General features: G+C 34.5%; 1 protein-coding gene across 8 annotated transcripts in view; it reads left to right on the top strand.

The window, feature by feature from the left end:
* Positions 1–364: 364 nt before the first annotated feature.
* Positions 365–26,197, top strand: part of Trpm (transient receptor potential cation channel, subfamily M) — an 86,457-nt gene continuing 60,624 nt past the window's right edge. For 3 of the 8 annotated variants that reach the window (XR_012463063.1, XM_074143318.1, XM_074143311.1), the window contains exons 1-3: positions 365–792; positions 18,254–18,373; positions 20,729–20,902. Coding sequence is in view for 6 of the 8 variants with exons in the window: in XM_074143318.1 (XP_073999419.1) it covers positions 20,880–20,902 (23 nt within the window). In the remaining 2 variants the exon portion in view is untranslated. The remainder of the gene's footprint in view (positions 793–18,253; positions 18,374–20,728; positions 20,903–26,197) is intronic. The other 5 variants (XM_074143313.1, XM_074143314.1, XM_074143316.1 and 2 more) reach the window with 5 other exon arrangements.

The raw sequence follows: 26,197 nt of genomic DNA, 5'->3' as shown, positions 1-26,197 counted from the left end.
ATTGTTGGCAATTTAAATCTTTCAGATGAAACTAAACCAGAGGACGAATTTGACCGAAGGAAAACGCTGAAATGAGACTACCGAATGAACTAAGAAAGATTGAAAATTTCATAGATTAGCATCTGCTGAAGCTTAAAGTTAACGCAATGCAGCAGGAAAAGGTGTGAAACAAATTTTTAGCTGCCCCGCCCCGTAGAAAACTATTTTAAATTTTAATAAATGTTTGATTAGCTATAGACGTTATTTTTGAGCAGTGGAATTCATTTAATTATTTTTGTTATTATTTCTTAAAAAACTTGCATGATTTAATTTTTACTCATAACTCTAAATATAGATAACAGTGCTTTAACCTGTTGGTAGCAAACCTACTACGCACCTGAAGGGCTCCATGTTTGAATTTCACATAATATTCGAATAAGTCCGTGCAGGTACGTATGTTTCCGTGCTGTGATACTTGGCCAGCCAGGTGACCTCACGTTGCACTTATCAGTTTGGGACCCACAAGTTAGTAGTCCACAGCCAACCTGTGCAAGGTGTGTTTACAAAGCATTTTTTAGATACTCATATGAACATAATTACTCTACAATATATCCTTTATTTAAATGTGCTCAATATGAATTTCATGTGCAATGTAATATTTTGTTAAAATAGTTCAGTATATTTTCAAAATGAGTTGTGTTCGCGCTGAATTATGGTCAAGTTAAGAGATATTTAATGTTGTGATCACTTGAAAAAACGAAAGTAAATTGCAATTAGTATAAGCAGAACACGGTAAATTTTATTCCAAGTAAGGTAAGCATTCCAAAACTAAAATAATATATTTGGTAGTTTAAATAGATAAGATATGTAAAATAAGAAAAACTACTAGTAGTTGACTTCCAAACGTTAAATAGTTATTTCTTACAAGAAAATTTCCACAAGTAGTTAGTACAAGACTACTTGCCATTTTCTTGGTAACCAAAAGCAAAGATTTTATTCAGTTTCAAATGAATAAATGAAATATTCTTAGTAAAATTTAATTGGCCACAATTTCTTGCAACATTTTACCAAAATTGGGTTTTTACCAAGCAAAAGTGAGTTTGAGTAAAGTAGAACTGGCATAAACACTTTCTTACGTGCTGTCATATACTATAAAAGTGATCTGTATTTACTCCTCCAAAATTGAGACCCTGTACTTCAATACTTATCCTACATCATGAAATATTTGCTTGATATGATTAGCTTGTCAACACTATTGGAAACAATGTGCTTTTATTAGTACAGCCGACTTAATGTTCATGACGTGAGCTCAAGACGATCGTGTTTAATAACTTAAGCTTCACTATTAAGCTGGGTGAGTGCAACTGACTAAAAAAAAAACCATAATCATAGTCTAACAGGGTATGATTGGACAAGTTTTCCTTATGTATTTATGTCACAGTGCCAGCCCTAGTTATAATGTCACTTAAACTTTAATCAAAGACAAGATTAAAAGTGGCTAAGGTGTTTCTTTAGGTACTTAAAGCACATTTAATTCGAATCTTAATTTAAGAGATCCACTTATGTGTAGGTTAAGAGCTTTCCTAAGTAAAATGATCAGATTTGAACCAATGCTTTTCTCTTTCAGTAATTCTATCATTTGTACTCAAAAGAGCAATTTGCCTTTTCAAGGAAAAAAAGGATTGCAAATAAAATTGATAAACTTAATGTATTTTGTAGGTGTAAAGTGTACGTGAAAATTGTTGCAACAGTTTCATGAGCAAATTGCAAAAAAAAAAAAACACGTCTTTTATTGCATGTCTTAATCCTATTATAATAACTTGGAAATCTTACTAAACGTTAGTTTGCTTCAATTTAGATTCAGTTTAGGAAATCGTCTGTTGAGAAGGCTTAAATTTCTCAGAACCTTACTTAAAATTTTCAAAACAATTCATTTCCTAGTCAAGCGATTCTCTTCCGTCTCGGAATTTTGGCAAGCCATCGTCATTTTTAATTGTTAATTATCCGCTTAAATCTATTGACTATTAAATTTTCTATCCTAATTTTGACCAAATTTTTGGTAACAAGTAAATTTTGTACATGAGGCTTAATGTTAGTAAAATTTATTTATTATAATTTCAGTTAAAATGAGGATAAAATTTAACTGTCAAAAGTATAATCTTTTTCGAATTCTTTATTAAATGGCCATTCCTGTGCTGAATCAACTCCTCTCCAAAAGTGTGTTCTTACTTCATTTTTTATGAGAAAATGTTTCAAATAAAGTTATAGATCTTCCTGCATGTAGGCAGGCTGTGGCACGTGTTCTTCAATGCTGCAGTACTAGAAAGTGAAGCCAGTTTAATATTTTCTTTTCAAGGCTCAAGAAGTTCCTAACCATTCTTTGTACGTGAATTATTACAGGAGCTAGACTAGAGCTCACTTGGGAGATGTTTTCTGATATTGTCGTATCCTCGTGAATTAGGACCAGGTTACTGGTTGAACCGCTAGGAGGCTTGGCGTGCCCCTAGCTTTAACCTTAAACCAGCTGAACCAAGTGGTGTTGAACTGGTAAGTCGCATTTTTGTCATAATTAACATCGCCAGCCCAAAAGCTTGGAAGACCCCTAGATGAAAGTGTGATTACTACTAGGTTTACACCAATGAATGGTTAACAACCGCTCAAGAGGCTCTATACAGGGTGTACACGGAGGAGTGGTCGAAACTTCGGGAGGTGATTCTGGCAATCATTTGCAACAAAAAAAATCTAATTATTAAATTACACGTTTGCAAAAAAAAAAAATGTTACTGGATTTGATGTTTCTGATCAATGGTAGGTGAATTCCTTTCATAATGCCGTCGCTGTTTTGACCCCCTACTTTTTTGCAATTTATCACAGATTTCTGCATCAATTTTTAAAATAACCACTATTCATGGCATACCTTTCGAAAGTTGATTGTATGTAGATGTTTAGTTTTGGGGGGAAAAAATAGAAATTTCCTATTTCTTATGTTTGGGTCACAAAGTGAAATACTTGATATTATTATTTTAGAATATAAATTAGCTCATTTAAAAGGAAATTTAACCTTCTTTCTAATGAGCTTATTGAAATCGCTTTAGCTGTTGTAGTTTGAGAAATATAGGCTACTGTTTGCTATAAAGCAGTAGTACCTTTGAAAAAAACATAAAATTAAAAATATCTATAAAACGGAGCAGAATAGTTTATACAGAATTTTTTTGTTACAAATGATGCCCAGAATCACCTCCCGAAGTTTCGACTAGTCCTCCATTGTACACCCTGGTCTTTAGATAGCAGAGTATCGTACTACTTAGTCAGGCCCTCTTCTATCGTTTGGTGTAGAAGTAGCAGTAGTAATCTTCTTTTAAAGCAGAGTGTCGTTCCAGACTAAAAAAAAAACTAGATACTACTAGTGCCCCTTTGTAACACCACCTCAGCTTGGGAAATGAAGGGTGAAACAGAGAGTAGCTACTTGTTACCGAGTGACGAGACTGTACGAAATTTGAGAAAATCTTGGGAAACATGTTTTATAAAATCTCATAAGAAGTAAAAAAAACCACAAAAATGGGACTTTTTTTGATTGATTTAATCAAAAGCTTCTAACTTCTCTTTGTCCGCATTACTGGTAGTATACGTATAAGACGTGATATGTCTAATCTGATCTTTCTGCAGCGATTTTTCATTTTTGAGTTATGCTAACTCCTTACACACTGGCTTGTATAAAATAGAATAGCTTTTTTTGAAAAATATATAAACTGCTCCACAAAAAAAGTGGCGCACTTTGAAAAAAGCGTTTATTTTTTGTTTTATCACATTTTAGGGAAAGATCATTAGTTTTAATTATTTTCATAAACTGTCAGGGAACAATTAATCGAATCAAGGCCCAAAGTTTCTTGTAAATAGAGAAGCAATTCCTCGTTTAATCCCCTTCGGTCTTTTTGTGTAAACAACAACGTGAACTTTACCTCAACAGTAAATTAATTTATTGACCTCTACAGTTGCGTTTCGACTTTTTTCAAGCTGAAAACATTGCAATTTCTCAGAAAATGGTGATTACTGCAGAGCAAGTGGCCTGTATTTTTGCATTAGTTGAGGATGGACTGATTCAGCTGTACGCAGCACGAACGTTAGGGTTGCCTGAGACCACCGTCCGTAGAGTCATCCATCGTTACCGGGAGACAGGCCTCTGCACTCGCAGGCATGGTTCGGGTCGACCAAAAGCCACAGAAGCACTTGATGACCGATTTATTAGAATTCACACTCTGAGAAATCGTACATCAACTGCTTCTGAGACAGCTCAAACACTGCTTACTGTTCGTGGAGTTTCAGTCAGTGCCGAAACTGTACGAAGAAGGCTCGCTGAAATGAATTTACGCTCTAGGAAGCAAGCCACAGGACCATTGCTCACCGTAGACCACCGGAGAGCCCGTCTAGAGTTCGCTAGGGAACACCGCAACTGGTCTGAGAACGATTGGAGAAACGTTCTCTTTTCAGACGAGTCCAGTTTTGCTCTCTACGCACCTGATGGGAGGCGACGAGTTTACCGAAGGCCTGGGGAGCGCTACGCTCCGTGCAATATTTCTGGTAGACTACCATTCGGAGGTGGTTCAGTGATGGTGTGGGCTGGGATTTCTATGGGGGCTTAGACTGAGCTCCACGTGTTCAACAGGGCAATCTGGAATGCAGATTTGTATGTGAGGGAAATTTTGCAGCAATATGTGATACCCTATGCACCATTTATTGGGGAAAATTTTATTTTTATGCAAGATAATGCCCGACCACACACTGCCGCCTGTGTTGTTCAATATCTACAGGATACTAGCATTCGTGTTTTGAGGTGGCCAGCACGCAGCCCGGATTTAAATCCAATTGAACATCTTTGGGATGAGCTGGGTAGGCGATTAAGATGGAGAAATAATCCTCCCAGGAGCTTAGAAGAGTTGCTAGGTGCTCTAGTGGAGATATGGCAGGAATTAACACAAGATTTCGTGAGAAATTTAATAAGGAGTATGCCGAGGAGATTAGATGCAATAATGCGAGCAATACACGTTACTAAAGTTCTTTTTCTCTTTTTTTAATCGGAAGAAATACTTTTTTTTTCAAATTCATTTTTTGCTGAGAAGTACTTTTTTGTTAAATTAAAGGTTTTTATTTCTTTTAGATCATTTTTTATTTTATTTTAGCCCTCACGTAACTTTATACTTCTTATATTTGCTAACTAAAATAAAATGTAGAACAAAAAAGTTACAGAGAAAAAAAAATAACGCATTTTTAAAGTGCGCCACTTTTTTTGTGGAGCAGTGTATAATACAATTTGCTAAGAAATAAAAAAAATACAGAAAAACTAATAAAAGTTTTGGCTTGGTAAATTAACGTCAGCCTAGAGTTGCTTGGTATATTTACATATATGAAAAAAGGAGCAATAAGCAAAGTCCAAATAAACCAAAAATTATATCACTTCTAATTTGCAGTAAATATTTATTTAGCTATTATATTCAGCTATCAGAAAAGCCTGATACTTTTAAGCGGTAAAATGGTAATAAAATAACCGCTTCCAGTCCCCACTATTTAACAGCAAAATAATTTCAGAAAGATTCAAATTCTTTTTCACCAATCATTAACTCTAATTTTCCGTCATAACTGTGCAGACCCACATAATAAGACAAATCAACCACTTCTTCTATATTAGAAAGAGCAAGCAAAGGCATAGCCTCTGTTCAGATTTAATCACATTATTATTAAGAGAGAGATACTGCCTACATAATTTTTTTAAAAAAAATCACTCGTACAAAGATTAAGTTTTTCACAATCACTTAATGTAGCGCCTGCTTGCTGGATCCATTATTAAATATTTGTACCAGTAGGAAACTGGACTCATTTACCCTCTCAATCACTAGATTAGAGATAATAATATCTAAATTTACGTTATCTTAATTTGACAAAGTAAGTATTGCAGTACTTGCTACACATACATAATTCTAGGTTATCCTAATGCCGATAAATTTTATGTTTAATTGTTTCCTGTGCGAGGACTTCTGGCATTCTCATATTCTAAGTTGCAAATACTTTCTTCAAATAATGAAAAAAAAAAATGAAGCTGTAACTTGTAAAAATAATTTAACAAAAAATAGATTTAACTTCTGTATTTTCTCAAAATATTGTTGGCCCCCCACACACCTGTCGTGTGTAACAAATATAAATAAGTACTGTTGCATTGTATTACTTATAATTTCTTTGAAGGAGGGATTTCATTTTTATTTTGTCAAAATTTCTGTAAATAACATTTATCGCCAACTTAGCAATTCATTAAAGAAATGTGATTTGAAATTTAAGAGCGGTGTGAGACCCAAATGTAATTAAAATTAATTGTAATTGTAAAAATTAGCTTCTAGGTTCCATTTTTCTTTTTTAGCTAATCTCCCACCCTTGCGGAATACCATCACTTTTGTTTTTATCAAATTAATTGCAAGATTCCATGTTCTACAGTAAATCTGAAATCTATTAATTATCATCTGCAGGACTTATCATTCAGGCACCATTAAGACTAAGTCATCAACGAATACTCACACCACCTTCAATGACGTCAAAAAAAAAAAAAATCATTTTTGTGAGTTATTTTTTAAAAATAAAATTTCAAAAAATAAAAAAAAAAAGTTCAACAAAGGGAAAATGAAAAAAATAAATTCCCGTACACAGGGGTATGTAAAACGTGTATTAACCGAGAAAATAGTAAAATCTGAACAAATGCATTATACGTACTGTCAGTAAAGAGGAGCTTTAGACTTCTACAATGACGTATTATCTGTTTCTGGCTAAAATTGAAGCGCTTTCTGGAACAGCCTAGTAAATAGACATTTATATTATTAAAACTGTCCAATAGGACAGTTGTATAAGGGTTTAACGTCAAAAAAGTGCACGAAAAAGCGTAACGTTGAAAAACTCCAAACATTCGATAATTTTCTTCTCTTTTACTATAAAAGATGGAATTCCCAAATTTCCTTTAAAAATATTGGGCAAATCCTCCTTTATTATTGTAATTTTTTTCAACCATGCAGATTAATAAATTTTTGAAAAAAAAACAATGGCCAAAAATGAGCAAAAACGGCTTTATCAAAAACTGTTATTACCATAAGCGAGAACCGATTTTCATGAATGAGATTAAAATTTATCATTGTATTAGTGCGCACACAATTACTGCATCTACAGTAGGGTGTTTCAAAAAATGATGACTTTTAAATTTTAAAGAGCGCCGGGCGGAAAATCAAAGTTCATTTAAAAACAAAAAGTTTCGTCCGTATTAGAGCGAAATCGATTAATATTTAGAGGTCGCTACCATTGATCAAAAAATGTTTGATTTGCTTTTTTTCATAAAAAATCCTTATTAAATGTTTTGTATCTTTTCAAATTATTAGCAAAACATGTAATTGTACAAAGTTTATTTAAATATAACTTGCTATAAAGACAATGTAGTTGGAATCATTTTGATGGCCTTTTTATTTTCAAAGTTATGAATAATTAAAGAAGCTGTATTTTTGAAAAAAAAAAAAAAAAATATTAAGAAAATATACATTTTTGAAAAATTTCGATTAAGTAACGTTAAAATCACTTCATTTTTTATGTGTTTCGTACAGAATTTAAAAAACAAATAATTTTGGTTACTGAAGCGTCTAAATTGGAATATTTTGCATTTATTGTTATATTTTGAAATTAATTTACTATCAATCAATCAATTTCAAATTATATGAACTTTGATTTTCCGCCCGGCGCTCTTTAAAATTTAAAAGTCATCATTTTTTGAAACACCCTAATCTACAGTCTAAGAAAAGGTATATGACTTTGACAGTATATTTAATAAAAATTTAGGCGACTATAGCTGTATCATGGGCTAATGGTTTAAAATTGTAAGTGTGCTTAATGTGTGGGCTAAATCAATCGTTCTGCTGTATTTTGCAATGATTTAAAAATAATGTCAGTAGTACGAATACTGAAGCGGTACGCCCAATAGCAATAAGTGGATACATGGTTTTAAAATTGAAAACATATTTTCCGAATATGGCGCTGCTATATGACGGTCTGTAGGTACAACTAGTTAGTCTGGTGCATCTGCCTAATAACCAATTTGTGATAAGGCTACAATACCATCTGTAGGACAACTAAACGTTAAGCAAAATTCTTTATTAAAACATGTCGAATAAACTGTACTTATTCCAATGAGAGAAAGACGTATGAATGTTCGAACTAAATTTGGTCTGTGAATTACCATGTCAAACTTGCCTCTAAAGTACCTCTGAGAATAATTTATATTTCCACCACCTATAGAAAGAATTGAAAGCATTTTTGAAGAAATAGAGGACGTTGTGGCATAAATTTGTGATTTTTTTTGTACAGTTTTAAAAATTGTTCACTCCACTTGTCCAGGATAACTGAACTTTCAGTAAACATTCTATGTTTAAATTTCTTTAATTCTCGGTCTCTCTTAATGGCACTAAAACCCAGTTGGGTCCTGGCCTCCTCGATCTTACTCCGCCAGGTGACCCTCTCTCCTGCAGCCGCCATCCAGTTTCTAGTAAGCAATAGCTGCCTGACATCCTGCGTCACGTTATGGAACCATCTCAGCTTTCGTCTCCCAACTCTCCTTTTGCGGTCAGGGACTTCCTGCAGAAGCTTATAAGGGATCTCTTCGTGGGCCATTCTTGCGACATGTCCAGCCCATCTAAACCTGTTCTTGGTCGCCAAAACTTGTTCGCACGTATTGTGGGCCGAAGATCTCACGCACTATTTTTCTTTCGAATATTAAAAGGCATTTTTCATCTGCTTTCGTGATTGTCCAGGTTTCGGAGGCATAGACCAGGACAGGGCGAATAAGAATTTTTGTAAATTCTTAGCTTGGTTGCCGTGTCCAACAACTTTTCTTCTCATGCGCCTATAAAGGCCGAAGTAGCACCTTTTCGCGGATATGATCCTCCTGCTGATCTCGTTCGAGACGTCACTACTAGCAGTTACTAGAGATCCCAGGTACACAAAGCTGTCGTCTTTCTCAAATGAGTAGCCGCCGACTCTAAGAAGGACTTCAAATCTTTGATCATTAGTGAAAAATTTAGTTTTTTCACTTTCGTTTACACGAAGGCCCATACTTCTGCCAGCTTTTTCTAACTCCACAAAAGTAGTAAATTTCTTTAATTTCAATTGTCATTACGGCAGAGAGGAAGTGCTGACGTCAGATTTTTGTTTTTCAATCTTTCCAAGTCAATAAAGCGAAGAATGTAATTTCAATGGGACAACTCCTTCCCTGATCATCAGTCCGTCCCAATCATCCAACCAACCGTACGACTATTATCTGCAGTTATTACCTTCAAGAGATGTCGGCCAATTTGCATAGCCCTTATATAGTCAATATTGAAGGATCGTGAGATATTGGCTCTACCTCTACAGTAACCCTCCCCAATCTCTTTACAACATATATTTCAAAAGTGACATAGAATTCATTCTTGGTATTACTATTAGAATTTCTCCAAAATAAGTTTTTTATTTCTGGTGCCGCCGTTAATATGTAAATGTTAGGTTTTACCAATTAATGTGAGACACCTCTAGGGATTGGGCTTAACGACAGAAATGAGAGTCCTGTTACAATTGTTACAATATTGTTCTCTGAAGCATTAAAAAGGTTATTTATTTAATTTTTGTAATTTTACTTTTTTATGTAAATTCCAAAAAAATAATTTTAAATTAAAAAAAAAGTGAAGTAAAGAAATGCCTATTTTTCTGGCAAGATTTACGTCCACCATATTGGACAGAGGCGACAAGTTAATGTACTTTACTGCAAATTCCTTATATTAACCATTGAATAAAATCCAAGTCAATATCAGTAAATGTGTATTATAAATGTACATCTATAAGGCGCTTGCATCCTTTAGTACATTCCGCTGCCAAATGCATTTTTTCTTGGCACTAATCCCACAAACCTCACTTCATCTATGCCATTCAACTATTTCTTTCTCAGCAATGGAGTATTTTTCAGACCCTTTTTTTTTTTTTTTTTTTTTTTTTTTGGCACTACAGCCCTTGAAGGGCCTTGACCTCCTTAGTAATTTGCCTCCAGTTCTCTCTATCTGTAGCCTTTCTTCTCCAATTCCTCACACCAAGCCTTCTGAGGTCTTCCCACTTTCCTCCTTCCTTCTGGCCAATTCCGGAAAAGCTTTTTCAGTACTCGATCCTCGTCCATTCTTTCCAAATGTCCCAGCCATGCCAATCTTTTGCTCCTTACCTCGACAACCAAATCCGGCGATGCAAACAATTCTTTCAGCTCCGTGTTACTTTTTATCTTCCACGAGCCATTTATAAGATTTGGCCCGTAAATCTTACGTAACACACGCCTTCCCCACACAAGAAGTTGATTGCTCCTCACTCTCATTCAGTATCCAAGTTTCCGAAGCATAAAGAACTATCGGTCGGATAACTGTCTTGTAGACGTTTATTTTATGTTTTCGAGAGACATTTCTGGATTTAAGGATCTTGTTTAAAGCAAACATGCACCTACTTCCGGCCGCCAACCTCTCTTTAATTTCTTTTCTGACGTCCATTTCTCTAGCGAAGATGGCACCCAAGTATTTAAAAGCTTGTACATTTTCAAACGCTCTTCCGCTTAACATCACGGAAGGAGCGTTGCAGATTCGGTTATCGTGCCTAGAGCATAGCATATACGAGGTGTGTTCAAAAAGTAACGGGAATTTTTAAATTTCGCGGGTTTGGAGAGTCTGATTGTAAATTTTTTTTTTTTATTATGTTGGTACACATGCCCCTGAAGTACGATAAAATTTTCAGTAATATTCATTGTTTACTTCTTAAGTGGCAGCCGTTAAGGTTAGACGTGTTTTTCGAGCTTGGCGATTTTTGTTTGTTAAAAAAAATGGATCAAAGAATTTGTATTAAATTTTGCGTAAAAAATGAAATAAAGTGTGTGAAATGTTAATAAAGGCATATGGTGAGTCTGCTATGAGTAAAACAAGGATTTACGAGTGGTATAAGCGTTTCCAAGATGGCCGCGAAAACGTTGAAGATGACGAACGACCTGGACGTCCAAGCACATCAACAACCGATGAAAACGTGAAAAAAGTGAAAGAAATGGTTATGAACGATCGCCGAATCACAATCAGAGAAGTCGCTGATGATGTTGCCATATCAATTGGCTCATGCCTTGAAATTTTTTCGGATGTTTTGGGTATGAAACGTGTGGCAGCAAAATTTGTTCCAAAATTGTTGAATTTCGAACAAAAACAGCGGAGAATGGAAGTTGCTCAAGAGTCACTCAATGAAGTCGACAACGATGCGGATCTACTGAAACGTGTTATAACAGGTGACGAAACATGGGTTTACGGATATGATGTCGAAACTAAGGCTCAATCGTCCCAGTGGAGGCATTCTGGATGGCCAAGACCGAAAAAGGCTCGACAAGTGCGGTCGAATGTGAAGGTTATGCTCACTGTGTTCTTCGATTTTAATGGCATAGTGCATCATGAATTCTTGCCACAAGGTCAAACAATCAATAAGGATTACTACCTACAAGTTCAACGCCGTTTGCGTGAAGCAATCCGAAAAAAACGCCCGGATTTGTGGCAAAACAATTCATGGATTTTGCACCACGATAATGCACCTGCTCACACTTCATTGCTTGTTCGTGAATTTTTGGCCAAAAACAAAACTTTAACGATGCCCCAGCCTCCATATTCGCCAGACATGGCTCCATGTGACTTTTTTCTATTTCCAAACATAAAGAGAACATTAAAAGGCCGTCGTTTTACAAGCATAGATGACATTAAAAGCGAATCGCTGAAAGAGCTGAAAGCTATCACAAAGATCGAGTTTCAGAAGTGTTTCCAGGATTGGAAAAAGCGCTGGCACAAGTGTATTGTATGCGAAGGGGACTACTTTGAAGGCGACAATATTAATGTAGATGAATAAATAAATATTTTTTTCAAAAAACGAAAATTCCCGTTACTTTTTGAACACACCTCGTACTTGGTCTTGTCAGTATTAATGGACAGACCCACAGCCTTGGCACTGTTTTCCAATTGATCATAGCACTCCTCCAGAGCCCTTAAGGTTCTTCCTAAAAGTACTATGTCATCTGCATAAGCCAGGTACTGCCTTGACCTATTAAATATCGTTCCGTTTGGGTTTGTCTCAATATCTCTGACAACCTTCTCCATGGAGAGGTTAAATAGGATTGTGGAGAAGACGTCACCTTGCCTAAGACCTCTGTTTATCTCAAACTCTTGAGAGTAATCCTCTTTAATTCTGACTTTCGCAGTTGTTTTTAAGAGGCACATGTTAACGAGCCGTATTAATTTATCTGGGATGGCAAACTCTTTCATAGTTTGTAAAACTTTATCCCTGTAAAGGCTGTCATATGCTTGCCTGAAGTCCACAAATAAATGATGAACATCAATGTTGTATTCGTAACACTTTTCATGAATCAGTCTTAATGCACATATTTGGTCCGTGGTTGCTCTACTCCTTCGAAAACCAGCTTGGTAATCACCTAAAATCTGGTCCGTATACTCCGTTAGCCTCTTTGCTATTATTTTGGCCATTATCCTATAAACAACTGACAATAGAGCAATACCGCGATAGTTTTCACAGGAAGTTTTATCACCCTTCTTAAAAATTGGGCAAATTATTGCAACCGTCCAATCCTGAGGCATCTCTTCTTTTTCCCATATCATTTGTATCAGCTCAAACACTCTTTCCTGAAGAAGTTCTCCTCCTAGTTTCAGAAGTTCGGCCACTATTCCATCAGCGCCTGGAGCTTTATTATTTTTGAGTCCCATTATGATCTCAATAACTTCTTCCTTTTCAAGGTACTCTACATAATCATCATTTAGTATTTCAATATTTTCGGGTATGGTTCCTTCTCTTTGTATAGTTTCCTGTCCCATATTCAGCAATCCCTCAAAATATTCAGCCCATCTCTTCTTGATCTCCATTTCATCACCTATCATATCTCCATCCTTTCCCCTACAAAAGTCCACACTAGGTTGAAATCCTTTCCTTTCTTTCTTCACTGCTGCATAAAATTCTCCGACTTTTTGTTTTCTCCATCCTCCTCCATTTTCTTCAAAATATATTTTTCCATTACCCTTTCTTATTATTCGTCAAGACCTTTATCAAGACAAAGAACGTCTTGAAGGATTTCAATATTTTTTTTTTCTCAGCACTCGACATCGATTTCCTTATTAGGAACTTGCTTCAGCCGAGATACATCATAGCTGAAGGCCTCCAGAAATACATTTCCGTATCTAAAAGAGTCTATTCTATGTTGTCGAAATCCAACATTCTGCTTTCACACGTTCTTAAGCTTATAGAATTTCTATATGATTCCACATCAATTTTACATCCAATCCAGTACAGCACTCACGAGTTTAAACCCACATGTTTCTGCCTTTTTAAAAAAAAACAAAAAACTTCGCCTGCTGACTCCCATTGAATTTATTGAAAATCCGAGATTTGTTTACAGAGTGCCAAGTTTAAAACATAAAAGTAAAAAAAAGGAAAGACCAACGAAATATTCCACGAAATACGAAAGATATACTCCTAACATTATAAATTACTAGAGGGAAATTTTTTACTTCCTACTTTATTTCTGGTTTAGGACGAATTATTAAAAAAAAAAAAATCATGTTCTTACCAGCAGTTAAACAAAGACCTATCTTGGTAGTGTTCAGAATTCAGCTCTTCTTCTTGGTTTCGATAAGAAACTGTACAGTACTGCTTGTTCAATTATTCAACGGCTGTAATCCGGAGTTACCATAAAACTGTAGAAGGGTGTTATAAGTGAAGGTGGTAGGTAGAAGCCTTAAAGTTATGCCTGTAGACAGCCACAAGTAGTCGGACACTTGTTGCGAATGGATACAGTGTTGGCCACGCCCACCTCCTATTGCCCAATAAATTATTCCCAAACTACCGCCGTATTCTTATTGAACCAAACATATACCTAACCTATTTAATGAAAAAAAGTTTAAAAAACTGAAGCGAATATAACGATTTAGTTGAGACGATTTTTTATATAATTTTTTTTTCTCTTTAAAAGGATATTATTATGTAAAATTTTTGAATTTTGGTTACACCGAAAAACATGTAATTGCCCTTTTAATTTTCTGACTCATAAATTTTCTTTTAATTCATAATATTTAATTCTAAAATTGTATACTTCTCGAAATCTTTAAGTAACGCTGAAAGTACTCTTACAGGCAACTCCACCTATCCCTTTCCAAAAACTGTTAAAAAAAAAAAATTCTTAGAGTAAGTTCTAGGAGCCAATCTAAATTTTTTCGAGACAATCTAAAAAAAAGTTAAAAATTCGTAAAATCAAGTGGTAATTATTTGGATAGGTAAGTTGAGCAGTAGATCTCCTAAAGAGAAACAATCGAAATATTTCAGTTAACTGCGATTTTTATAACTGAGATTTTTTCTAAGACACAGAGACCACATTTACTTAAAAAAAAAAACTTCGTTTTTTCTTTTTCTTAAGAACAGGGAGAGGTGTACGCGAGGTCATGTTGCCAAGATACAGATTTTTGCAACAAAGAATCCTAAGTACGTTCTACATTCTATAAGAATGTCTTTTGGCAACGAATGCTATACTTTTGTTTTGAAACAACTAAGTAGGTGAAAATTTCAACTATAAATGATATAGAAAAGTTTCATATTTTGCGATAAATTTTTGGTCGATTATTTTTACCGTTATACTGTCTATTTCTATATAATAGTTTGCAATATAGTTTTATCTACGCTGTGACCTTCACAATATGTTTGTTTTACATGTGTGACGACAGTTTTTCCTTGTGCTTCGGAAAATTATGCTTGTATAAATTGCTGGTGAAGAAATTTTAGCAAAAGGTCAAAAAAAATTTTTCCACTTTTGCAATATTTAGAGTCGAGTTTAGTTCAATTTTGTTTTTAATTATTATTTTCATAGACTTGTAAGTCAAGTTCAAATTTTCCGTTTAACTTCGTGTGTACACTGCAATGATGTAGAATTGTCACTTTTATTTACATTTATTACTTCTTCTTAATCCTATAGACTGCAATCATATTTGATGTAGTCGTTATTGCGTTTTCTTCGCAAACACATTTTTGGTGGACCACAATGTCCAAAAAAAAAAAAAAAACAAGAAATCGCAAGAAGTCATTATGTACCATTTGCCCAAGGGATCCGACCAAAGAAACCCCCCAACTAGAATTACTTTTTTAGAGAACTTTTCTCTTTTTTGAGATTTTCTCAAAAACAGTCCCAACGATATTTATTTTTTACATTTGGTACACCATTTCTCGTACTTTGAGCTAACATTGTTTATTTGAAATATTTTTCCTGAAGTGGATAGGGCGGAAAACATTCTAAACTGTCATTTCAATGTTATGTATAACATGTACGGATATATAACTCGTATATAAAGAGCAGGCGGGTGTTGGTCTAGTGATTATGAAGCGTGGCTTTGTAAGTGGAAGGTTCCCAGTTCGACTACTTTTTATTTGTTAAGAAAAAAAAAAGTGGTCACAGTAAAGTATGTGCTTCCGCCTACACCTACAGACGATTGGTTTACTTTACTATATATAAAGAGAATTAAATAAATTCGAATTCGAAGAAAAAGAAATTTTTGTAAATAGGTGGCACCACGGTAGCCTAGCAGGTTACAGGCGAGGCTCGCCCGCAAAGCTAAGATGTAATGTGTGGTACTGGGTTCGATTCCCCAGCCTAGGCTTTGGATTTTATTTATTGGTTAATGTGAGAAATTTTTAGTAAAATACGCTCGCTAATTGCCGCCGTCTACGGCACTAAATTTGATAGTTGGACGTAAAGCCTGCTTAAACAAAAAAAATAAAATTAAAAAAAATCTTTAAATGAAAACCTTTACAGAATCTATAAATATTGATGGAAATTAACATCAATGAATCCTAGACACAGCTAATTCTTTCTCAAAAATACCAGTCATTCCACATAAAGATCTAATTAATAATTAGTACATTAACTGCTCTGAGTAAAGTAATTTGGGATTGAACTGGACAAAAAAAATCAGACAATCACCAAAAAATGAGAAAATAACAGTAAGAATCGATTCGCTCATTCCATTTCTAAATTGTTGTCCCATTATAGGCAACCTACCCCTAATTTCTTAAAGCAGAGAGCCCAACCCTAACTTACTCTACTTCAGCATGGAATTTGACATAGCTAATCAATTTGTGGAAACTGCTAAGAATCAAGGAGTGCTTTACAAATGATTCCTTCAAGTTACACATTGATGAATCCATTGAACGTCTGCTTAATTTAAGGATTTTATAAAGGATGCAACAGATAGGTTCTTTTCAGGTCCATCACTGAGTGAAAACTGGTTAGTGTATATCACGGTTCGCCTAGAACGACTTTAATTGAAAAGTTCACCAACATGAAAATTTTTTCTTTCTCATTATTTGGGTCAAAACTAACCAAAATCCACTGAAAACCAAATCGGTTTACGTTGCGGATTTTTTTTTTTTTTCAATTTTTCAGGTAAAAAACGGTTTTTTTTTTCATTGTTAAGCCTAATAAATGGAAAAACAATACAGTTTTTTGCAAAACCAATGCATTCATTTTGAAGCTGAGGGAATTTCCGACAGATTGATGTATTTTATAAATGATAAAAATGAAATTTCGACATTCAAAATCAATAAAAAAGACATTTTTGAGCAAAATAAGGCAAAAACAAGGCGTTTCTCGCATTTCAATGCTTACTTAACAAATAAATCATCTTTTTTTTTTTTGTGGAAGGGAATGGGACTTTTACAAAAATGAGAAAAATTCCCGCAAAATACAATATTTATACACTGGGAAAAGGGAAATTTTCCAATTCAAATTCATTTAATGAAACTTTTTGGATTAAAAAGAGCCCAAATAATTTTTTATCGCATTGCAGGGCTTATTAATCCATACAATCATATTGTATTTTGCAGGAATTTATCTCATTTTTGAAAAAGTCCCATTTCCTTCCACAAAAAAAAAACGATTTTTGAGATTTTTTTTTTTTTTGAAAGGATTCCAAAGATTTTTTAAATTTGGTATTTTTTTTATAAAAAAGTAAAATAAAGTTATCATCAATTTTTCAGGCGTGACTTAACGTTTCAACTCCCAATCATGTATCGTGGACGGAGACGGAAGCCATACTTTACTACATTTTTCTAACAAATAGAAAGTAGCCATACGCATGATTCGAACTGGGGATCTCCCACTTACACAGCCACTCTCTTAACCACTAGACTAACACCCGCCTTAACTTGGTATTCTATTTTCAAACTTTATTTGAAAAATTTATTTTAAGCCTCTTCTCGGGGTCTATGGTTAGGAGCTTCTTTCTAAAGTACCGTTTTAAATGCAATTTGTGGATCTAGCACTTATATAATATTAATTAGGATTGTGTAAGTTATTGAGATTCCAACATTAAAGCAAATGGCGTGACCGGGCGAATTTTTTCAAGGTTTTCCAGCAATTTTCCGAATACCATTCCAGTTGATTTTCTCATACTGAATGAACACATTAATTTTTCATATAAAAAACTCGTATGTTATTATTGTTTCACAGGCAAGTGTTTTATCCTTTACTGTTTTTCAGGAAAATTAATGTTATAGCAGTAGGGTAGGCTTTCCTCTAAAGATCCATTTTATTGAATTGTATGGCTTACCACCTGTGTACTCTTTTTGCCCTGGTGTTTTCTAATCCTCTTTGGTAAACGTAATCTGTAGAAGTCTGCCACACTACGAAACATTGATGTAAATTGGAGTAAATTGCCAATATTCTGATTTTGAAAACAAAAAATCGCTTGATTGTTTGACTCTTTGAACGATTTCTCTTCCCTCCACCATCAGAGGAAGAACGTTTTATAATCGAATAGATTTTCATTTTTGAGTGTTCCCCAGAACTATCCGTTTTAAGGCCTCAGTGTACAAAAATGTGATTTTTAAGTGGACCAGTGTGTTCGGGTGCATGTGGAATATGTATTTGCAGCATAGCTCAACTAAAGAAAGTATCTTAAGTTTTTATTTGGGTAACCACAATGGAGCCAGACAATTAAGTTTTTAGACAGAAACAACTTAACAGAAGTGCCACTCCACTGAATCTACTTTTTTCAATGAATTTGTTGGTCCGTAAAACAGTTTTAAGCGATTTTCTTTAAACTTGGTAGGACTAGTTAATTGCATATATACATATGTACGAGTAGATTTATGGTTTTTATTTACAATATTTTTTTTTCAGGAAAACTCATATGAAAGTAATTTTTATGGATGCGTTTGCGCAGCCTTCCCTCTAAATAAATGTCATGCCAGTGTAATGTACGGCCTCATCACCTGAATATTATTAATAGGAATTTAATATGTAAGTAAAATGTCAACTTTTAAATAATCAATCATAACAAAAGCAAAACTTATTAGATTTTCGTTTTTTTTTTCTTTTATTTGTATTTTCTATAAACTGTGTATATCGAGAAAAAACAATAACAGTTTGCAGACAGTACAGCGTATGGCTTTTGCGACCATTACGGAAACCATGAAGAGTGGTGCTACCTTTAGCGGTGAAGGTACTCAATCGCTTCAATATATTGTGGTTGGCCATGAAGAGTTTTTTGTCTAATTTGCGAGAAGGAATAGGTAAAAAAAAAAAAAAAAAAATCGTGGAGATCATTAAGACATGTGAACGGGGTGAAACAAGTACAAAAAAAAAATCCTGGTTTTGAAAATGGATATAACCAGTATAAAGGAGGGGTGTTCACCAATAAACTCTGAATTTGTTGGGACAAACTGGTGATCTTAAATTTTGATAAAAGAGATTAGGATTTGATCAATTGCTTATCCGATGGTTCCTGGACAGGTTATCCTAGTCTACAAACACCGCTTAAATTAAGTTTTCTGAAAGAAAGAAAACAATTAAAAATAATAGCTTTACAAAATCATTAATACCATTTAAAAAAAAAATTGAAAACTGAAAAACCTTGTGGAAAACGCACTTTTCCGGTTGATTGATTACCCAAATTTGGAATTTTATTTACAAATTTACTTCTTTCATTATCCTTTCATTTAATTAATTGGTATTACCTTTATCAATTAGTCAAGAGTTATAAATAAATGTTAATTATTAATTACTATAATTTATTCATTACATTCTTAATCTAATTTTATCTATTATATAAGTGTTGTATATTTATAGTTATATAACACTATAAAGCATTGGAGAATAGATTCAGTAAAGTTGCATTTCGGTTAGCTGGTATGGTCTAAAGCTTATCGTCAAATTGTGATGGAGGCACCAATTCCAAATCTAAAATTTGAATTTTGAGTTATGCTGGCCCCACAAAAACAAATAGACAAAAAACACACCTCAATTTGTTAAAACCAATGTTTCTTACTTAGAGACCTTAAGACTTTATTTTCGATAAAAACTCTCAATTGAAAATTTGCATGAATGCAATACTTGTTTTATCGATAGTAAATATAAAAGTAAAAATTCGTAGTTAGAAGAATATCTTCAGTATAAGAGAATGTCTTGTGAGTGTTCACAATAAGTTTCTGTATGTTTGGCTGAGCCCTTGCTGTAGAGCTAAGTAGTCGCGTGTCTAGCCAGGCGACGGTGAATGGCAACTTTGCGAGCTCTACCTGCTTGCATCGGTTAATCGATATCTCGTTTGCTATTGTACCGTCTTGTGATTTGAGCTCGGCCAGTAACACTTGGGTACACGTATTGCTAACCAAATTGGGTTATTAGAACAAAACAAACTCCTTGCTAATTACAGAAAAATCGAATAAATGTATTTTTTTTTTTTTCTATTACACCTGTAGACTGATATTTCTCCTAATTTTTGTCATCAGTTATTCATAAATATTATACAGGTTGTAGAAACGTACAATAAACTGAAACACCTCTTTAGAGGATTTGCTTAAACCCGCTCTAAGAACCACGCTTTTACAGTTACCGGAAAAATAAAAATAAAACAAGTAAGAAAGTAGCACTTTTGGTCCATCGTTTTCTTCTGTTTAAAAATGCCAAGAATTATTAATTATTATAAAAATTCCACCGAATAAATAGTATACAGAAACGGCTGCGTGTACCCTTTCTTCAAACAAATAAAATTTGTAGAATAAAATGTGGGCAACTAGTTTTATAAGTCCATAAAAAAAATCTGTGAGTAAATTTTAAAGTCCAGCGTGCAGTTTATGCCCGGGTCTTATTGCCGGGTACCAATAAGATAGCTAAACTAAACGTCAACTTTGTGCACTTTGTTTTACACAAGTTATGCTGGCTATGCGATTAACACACACTACTGTGTTAAAACTACTTTTACATATACATGTGACCTCACAACGTGTGTTTCCAGCGAAAATACAAAATAGGAAATATGCACTGTTACCAAAATTTTTCTTTCAGGGAATAAGAGAATTAACAAAACAAATTTGCATTGTTTGCAAAGTTACACTTTTTTAGATTGATAAATTTAGTACCCAAACTAGTGCACCGCAACAATGTTGCCCCTATCTTCACTTAAAAAAAAAAAAGTTAAATTTTTGTGTTGACTCTCTTATTTATACCATCTTATACCCTCAACACGTCCTTAGTTATTTGAAGGAAATTATGTTTGAATAAAATAGGTCATTTTTAACTAATTATTACTCTTAAGAGAACCAGTCGTGTGAGTGTTCGCACCAGATTTTTTAAAAGAATTATATTTAATCTTTTCAGTCTTAATTCCTCCCACTGGGTGAACTTTTCAATCAATGGTCAACGAAAATTAGGCCAAATATTGTTTGAGCACCTTCAGTACAATATTTAAGTACCTGTTTAAACCAATTTGTGAGTGCGATTTGGAACTCAATTGAGTTCAAAACTGGATATGGCGCCTACGCCTAAGCTCAGGTATTAACTCAATAGTTGTAGCTGCTTTTGTGAGCACAGTAGTTTATTTTTAGGCTTTTGTAGCACATTGTAGTTAGAAAGAATATGTATGCATGCGCAATAGCAATGTGTCATTGTCTGAGGCCCGGATATTCAGGTTCTGCTCGAAAATTGAAGCTGTTGAACATGGCAATGCACACTGACATTTTCCTCAGTTACAGTTCACAGAAGTCCACGGGCAAGAGGTGAAGATCCCAAATTAATTTAAAGTATGCCCGTGTGGGACAGACAATGGTACCTTATGGTTTGAATTCAAATAATTGGCCTAGCCCTCAACTTGAAGACTATTTAAACACTGTTGGTTTTAGAGCAATTACAATACTACTGTAAGATTTGATTTGTCTCGAAGTTTCCTGTAAAGCCGCGTAAAAGTCAAATACGGCCACCCTGAATCTGTCTTTTTTTTAAAGAGCTCTATCACCATTATACAGGGTGCTCATTTTAAGACGGCTCAAATGCATTTCATGCTTAAACGGTTGTTCTGAGCGAAAAATGGTAGAGGAAAAATTTGTTGCCCGTCACCTGTAGTTTCAGAATATTTTAGATTCCTGCCCGCATACGCGGCTGACGCGCGACCAAAAGTGAGGGTTCGCTAACCTGGCTTGCGAGTCTGAGGAACATCTAATGCTCTTAACATTTGATTTTTCTTAAAAAAATCACTCGGAAAACGACTTATTTCCAGATATTAAGAAAAATACTATATAATATTTTTAGCAATATTTTTGGCAATATTTTTAGTAGAAAGGGGATGAAAAAATACATAAAAATGACCTATCGCGTGCTCTTCTTTCTCTTTGATAACAAGTTAAAAAAATTGAAATATGATTAAAAATACCAGATTTTGAAATGGCCCAGCACCTTTAATTTTGAAAATATCGAATTGCGGTTTCCGGTTTCTTTCGTTACTTTTTATACTCTTTAAAACTGTGTATATGAAAATGGGGGTCAACTGCGAACTCTCACTTTTGGTCGCGCGTCAGCCGCGTATGCGGGTAGGAATCTAAAATCAAGTCATATTCTGAAACTAGAGGTGACAGGCAACAAATTTTTCCTCTACCATTTTTCTCTCAGAACACCCGTTCAAGCATGAAATGCTTTTGAGCCGTCTTAAAATGAACACCCTGCATATAACAGTTTCGAAACTAACGCCATACTGTATATAGAGCGTTTGTACACCTTCTGCAGCTTTACATGCTTTTCTTAGTTGTGGTGTAACACAGTCATGGTTTTCTATAAAAGTTCTGCATAGGAACTTGTTATCGTGGTATGTTCATGAGTCTAAAGTTAATTACAATAAATGAATTTAAGATCATCAGACGTATGGGCATTGGTTTTAAATTCCACGGTACAACTTTAGTTACAAAAATTGATATACATACGAGTATTAAAACTATTCGGTAGAACAGTTGTATGAGGGTTGATCTTCTAAAACTGCAAGAAAAAGGGTAAAGTAAAAAAACACCCAACTTTGATCATGTTTTTCTCTATTTCTATAAAAGATAAAATTCCCAGATTTTCTTTAAAATAAAGGGAAAATCCTCGTTTACAAGATTATTATTTATTTATTTATTTATTTTGCAACAACACAGATTTTTTAGATTTCAAGAAAACCGTTGCCTAAAGTGGGCAAAAACGGCATCAAAAATTGTTGTTACGTTGTTAACAACGTAGTGCCTAAACGCTGAACCGATTTTCATGAATAAGGTGTCTTTCTGTGTGGAATTTCATGTAGATGTGTCTTTTGGGGGTCTCGTAGCTGTACATCCAGTGGGAGAGGACTTAGCCCCATGTTTTCAAGGTCCTCTGTAAAATTATTATAACTCTATAGATATTAGTCAGATTTTGATAAAATTTGTCAGGAAGAAATTGTTAGAGCTTCCCTACGTGACATTTAAGTGCCTTCCTGCTCTAACCTACTAAAGGGAAGTACAGCTATCGTTAGTAAACCGATTTTTACGAATTAATTGTGCTTCATGGAAAAAAATCTATGACATTGATGTAAATGCGGGCTCCTAGAACCATAAGGCATTAATAAAAAAGTTCTGTCCTTTATACTGGCTTAATTAATCTCTTAATTATTAATTCATTAATAATTAATTATAATCACAATTATTCAGCCCAATTATTATCGATATTCCAATACTTATCAGCCATTTAGAAAGGTTCGAAATACATAGCTTATGGTTTCATTCAAAGTTTGTAACAATAATATCATTTAATTAATTTTACTGCATTAAAGTTTCAATAATATTATTTAGAATTTATTAGATGTCACAGACCCTTATGCAGGCCATTTCATCTACAAAATATTTGTACAGTAAAGTATAGCTCCCATTTAACTTAGATTGATTGTTATAGGAGGTATTAAAGCATTCATGCACAGTTTTTATAAAAATTACTCATTAAAAAAGTAATAATTATGTCGCTAAAAAATTCGAGTACTTTAAAAAATCTATATCCGTAATAATATACATAATGCTAATTGTGTTGGAAAATACAGTTACTGGCGTAGAACTGTTATTACATTAAAAAATTAAGGCATGGCAAACATTACTAGATATGTAAGGGAGGACTTATAATTTGATTAAGAGCGTTGTTTGGTTTGTACTGCTTGTAGTTTGGTTTGACGAGGTGTTTGTTTAAAGACTTTTGGGGGCGCTAGGAGAAATTTAATTGGGTTGAAGTAATAGTAATTAGAGAAGTGTCAGACAAATTAAAGTCGCATTACTGCAATTCTCAAAGCGCTTACTCTCACATTTCTTAACACTAGGAATTTTTGCAAAATCTTTATTGGCTACAATATGGTGTAATCTATTGCCAAATAAATTGCACTAATCCGTAAGAATCTTTCAGTTTACTTACATTACCCAGTATATTATTTCAATTGGGGAAATAAAAAAAAGAAGGTAAAAATTGCGATTCTCGGCTAAAAGCTGAGCATTTTCTTGGAAAATGGAATCAGCATGTTCGTTTTATACGAAAAAGTTGGTCTTAAGAATACGCCAGTGACCTAATAAACTATGCCTATGGCAACCCACACTATAAACACCTGGTGTAACACCGCTATAACGTGAGCAGAAAACTCAAATGCAACCTTCTCACTTTCTATCATCATTTGTCTAGATAAAAACGGGTCATGTTAGTGGAAGATAGGGTCACATAAGTCTTAACTTAGCACTAATCGAGGTGTCGACTTAGCCGTTATTAATTAGCACTAAACGATTCTTTAGAACGTTTTTATGAAGGATAGTGCTGCATGTTTTCCTTAGACCAGGATCCCAAAAAATCTTTTTAGTCCAAACGACTTGCGATTTCTCGGAAGGAAGATTCCTGCATCTTGCATAGAAAAAATGATTTTCCTTTTAAGGACGATTAACTGCGTGTAACGCTGTCTGGTGTCAATTTTTGGTATAACAGAAGTTCAGCGCTATCACAAAATTATAATTATAATTAAAAGAATGATTATTAGATTGAATAAAAAACAAAAACTTTGTTTACCAATATGACCTTTGCGCTATCAATTACTTTAATTTTTGGCATTTTCCGCCTATGGAAATCATTCTCTGCTTAGGTTAATGACAGTAAAAGGTTCAAGTTTGGAGACAGTAACTTTCTTTCTTCTTTGTTGGTGCTTTTTTTTTTTTGGCTCGGATTTAGCTTAACCATTACAGCGCGCTACTTTGTGTGGAACAGTTTAACGTTCCATAAGCTTCCCTAAGAAGTCTACTAAAGAGACTTTTACATAGGGACACGTCAACGAAATCAAATTTGAACTTCCAGCCATTTTCCGCATTTGAGTTACGGGCAAAATAAAGCGAAACACAGACCGATTTCAAAAACTACTTTAACGCCAGAGCAGAGAAGGGATAAGAGTCAGGGAATCATTCTAATATGTTCATGGTTTGATACCACGATGGTAATCGCAGGAAGGTGGCTAGTTGTTCGTAGAATTACGGAACTATAAGCATTTGTTTTGCTGAGTTCACAAGTCAGGTATAACTAGTTTCAGAGTCGTCTTTTTCTTAGACAGCCAGGCGGATCAAATCTTACGAGGGCAGTTAAAGACTAATGTGGGAATGAATGGGTAATCTGATGAGAGTTAGTCTGTCTTCTGAATGACCAGGCATTCAGGACATACGGGAAATGTGACGGCCATGGGTAGGAGTCCTATGGAGTCCTCAGAGAATTCTTTAGTTTATAGACCCTTATACAAAATGCTTCACAAGTGCAGCCATCAAAGCAAGACTACATAATAAGTCGCAAATAGGAAGAAACGTTTGAAGGAACGACCAAGTACAGTGCATTTCCTCAAACCTCTCTTAAATGTAATTTTTCCGGAAAAATGTTTAAGTAATACTGATACTTGCATTTTTGAGTTGGGTGTATGCAAATTTAATAGTAAAATCGTTGTAGATGTTACTGATTTTACGCACCATCATCAGAACATCTGGATGATGTTACGGGACGGAGTCGTATTTGCATCCGGGTGTGATTATTTCTGACTGTCAGCTCCTCGCTTTACCTTGGAATTTCTTGGTGAGCCCGTGTTGCTAAGGGTTTTTGAGAGAAATATATTTCTGGTTTCGTATCAATATTTTTTCCCAATTCCTTTTGAATGTAACTTCCCCGTTTCTTTGAGTTTAGGGGAGTCTTCTTCATAAGGCATTAGGTGGGTAGGGTGTATGTAGGCAAGAGGAACGGTTATCCCTGACTGCTGGCTTCCCGCTCTTTCTAAAACTATTCTAGAGAATCAGTTGAGTTATTTTAACCCCTGGGGGTGCTGTTAGATTAGGGCCCTAGACCCGTGGGGCAAAATAGGGCTATTATTACGTACAGTACAGTACACACCGTTAACAAAAACAACTCACCATCCCGACAAGTTCTTTAATTGAAAACGTTTTAAATGCCGATGATAGAAAACCTGAATTAGTAAATTCTAATTTAAAGATAATCTTAAAATCTTTTTTGAGAATATGCTTCAGTACAACGAACAATTAATTCAGTTAAGTGACATTCTACCAAAACAGTGATGTACCACTAAGTTAAGAAAATCTTATTTATGTGAAGTGCGATTTTACAGAATGTACTTAATGAGTTTTTTTTAAAACAATGTCTGGAAAACGGCCCCTCCCTTTTTCTGTAAACGTTAGATATCTTGCCAGGAATTTGTTGAGGAGCTCCAAGGAAATCCAGAGACGGGTTTAAGTTTAATGGCCGTACAAATTCTGGAGAGAGGGAGAGAGAGGAAGACATGTG

The sequence above is a fragment of the Rhodnius prolixus genome, unplaced genomic scaffold, assembly GCF_049639745.1.
Source record: "Rhodnius prolixus isolate KJV_2025 unplaced genomic scaffold, Rpr scaffold_12, whole genome shotgun sequence".
NCBI classification, from domain to species: Eukaryota; Metazoa; Arthropoda; class Insecta; order Hemiptera; family Reduviidae; genus Rhodnius; species Rhodnius prolixus.
The sequence above is the reverse complement of the archived record's forward strand: the minus strand, read 5'-3'. Positions and strand labels throughout refer to the sequence as shown.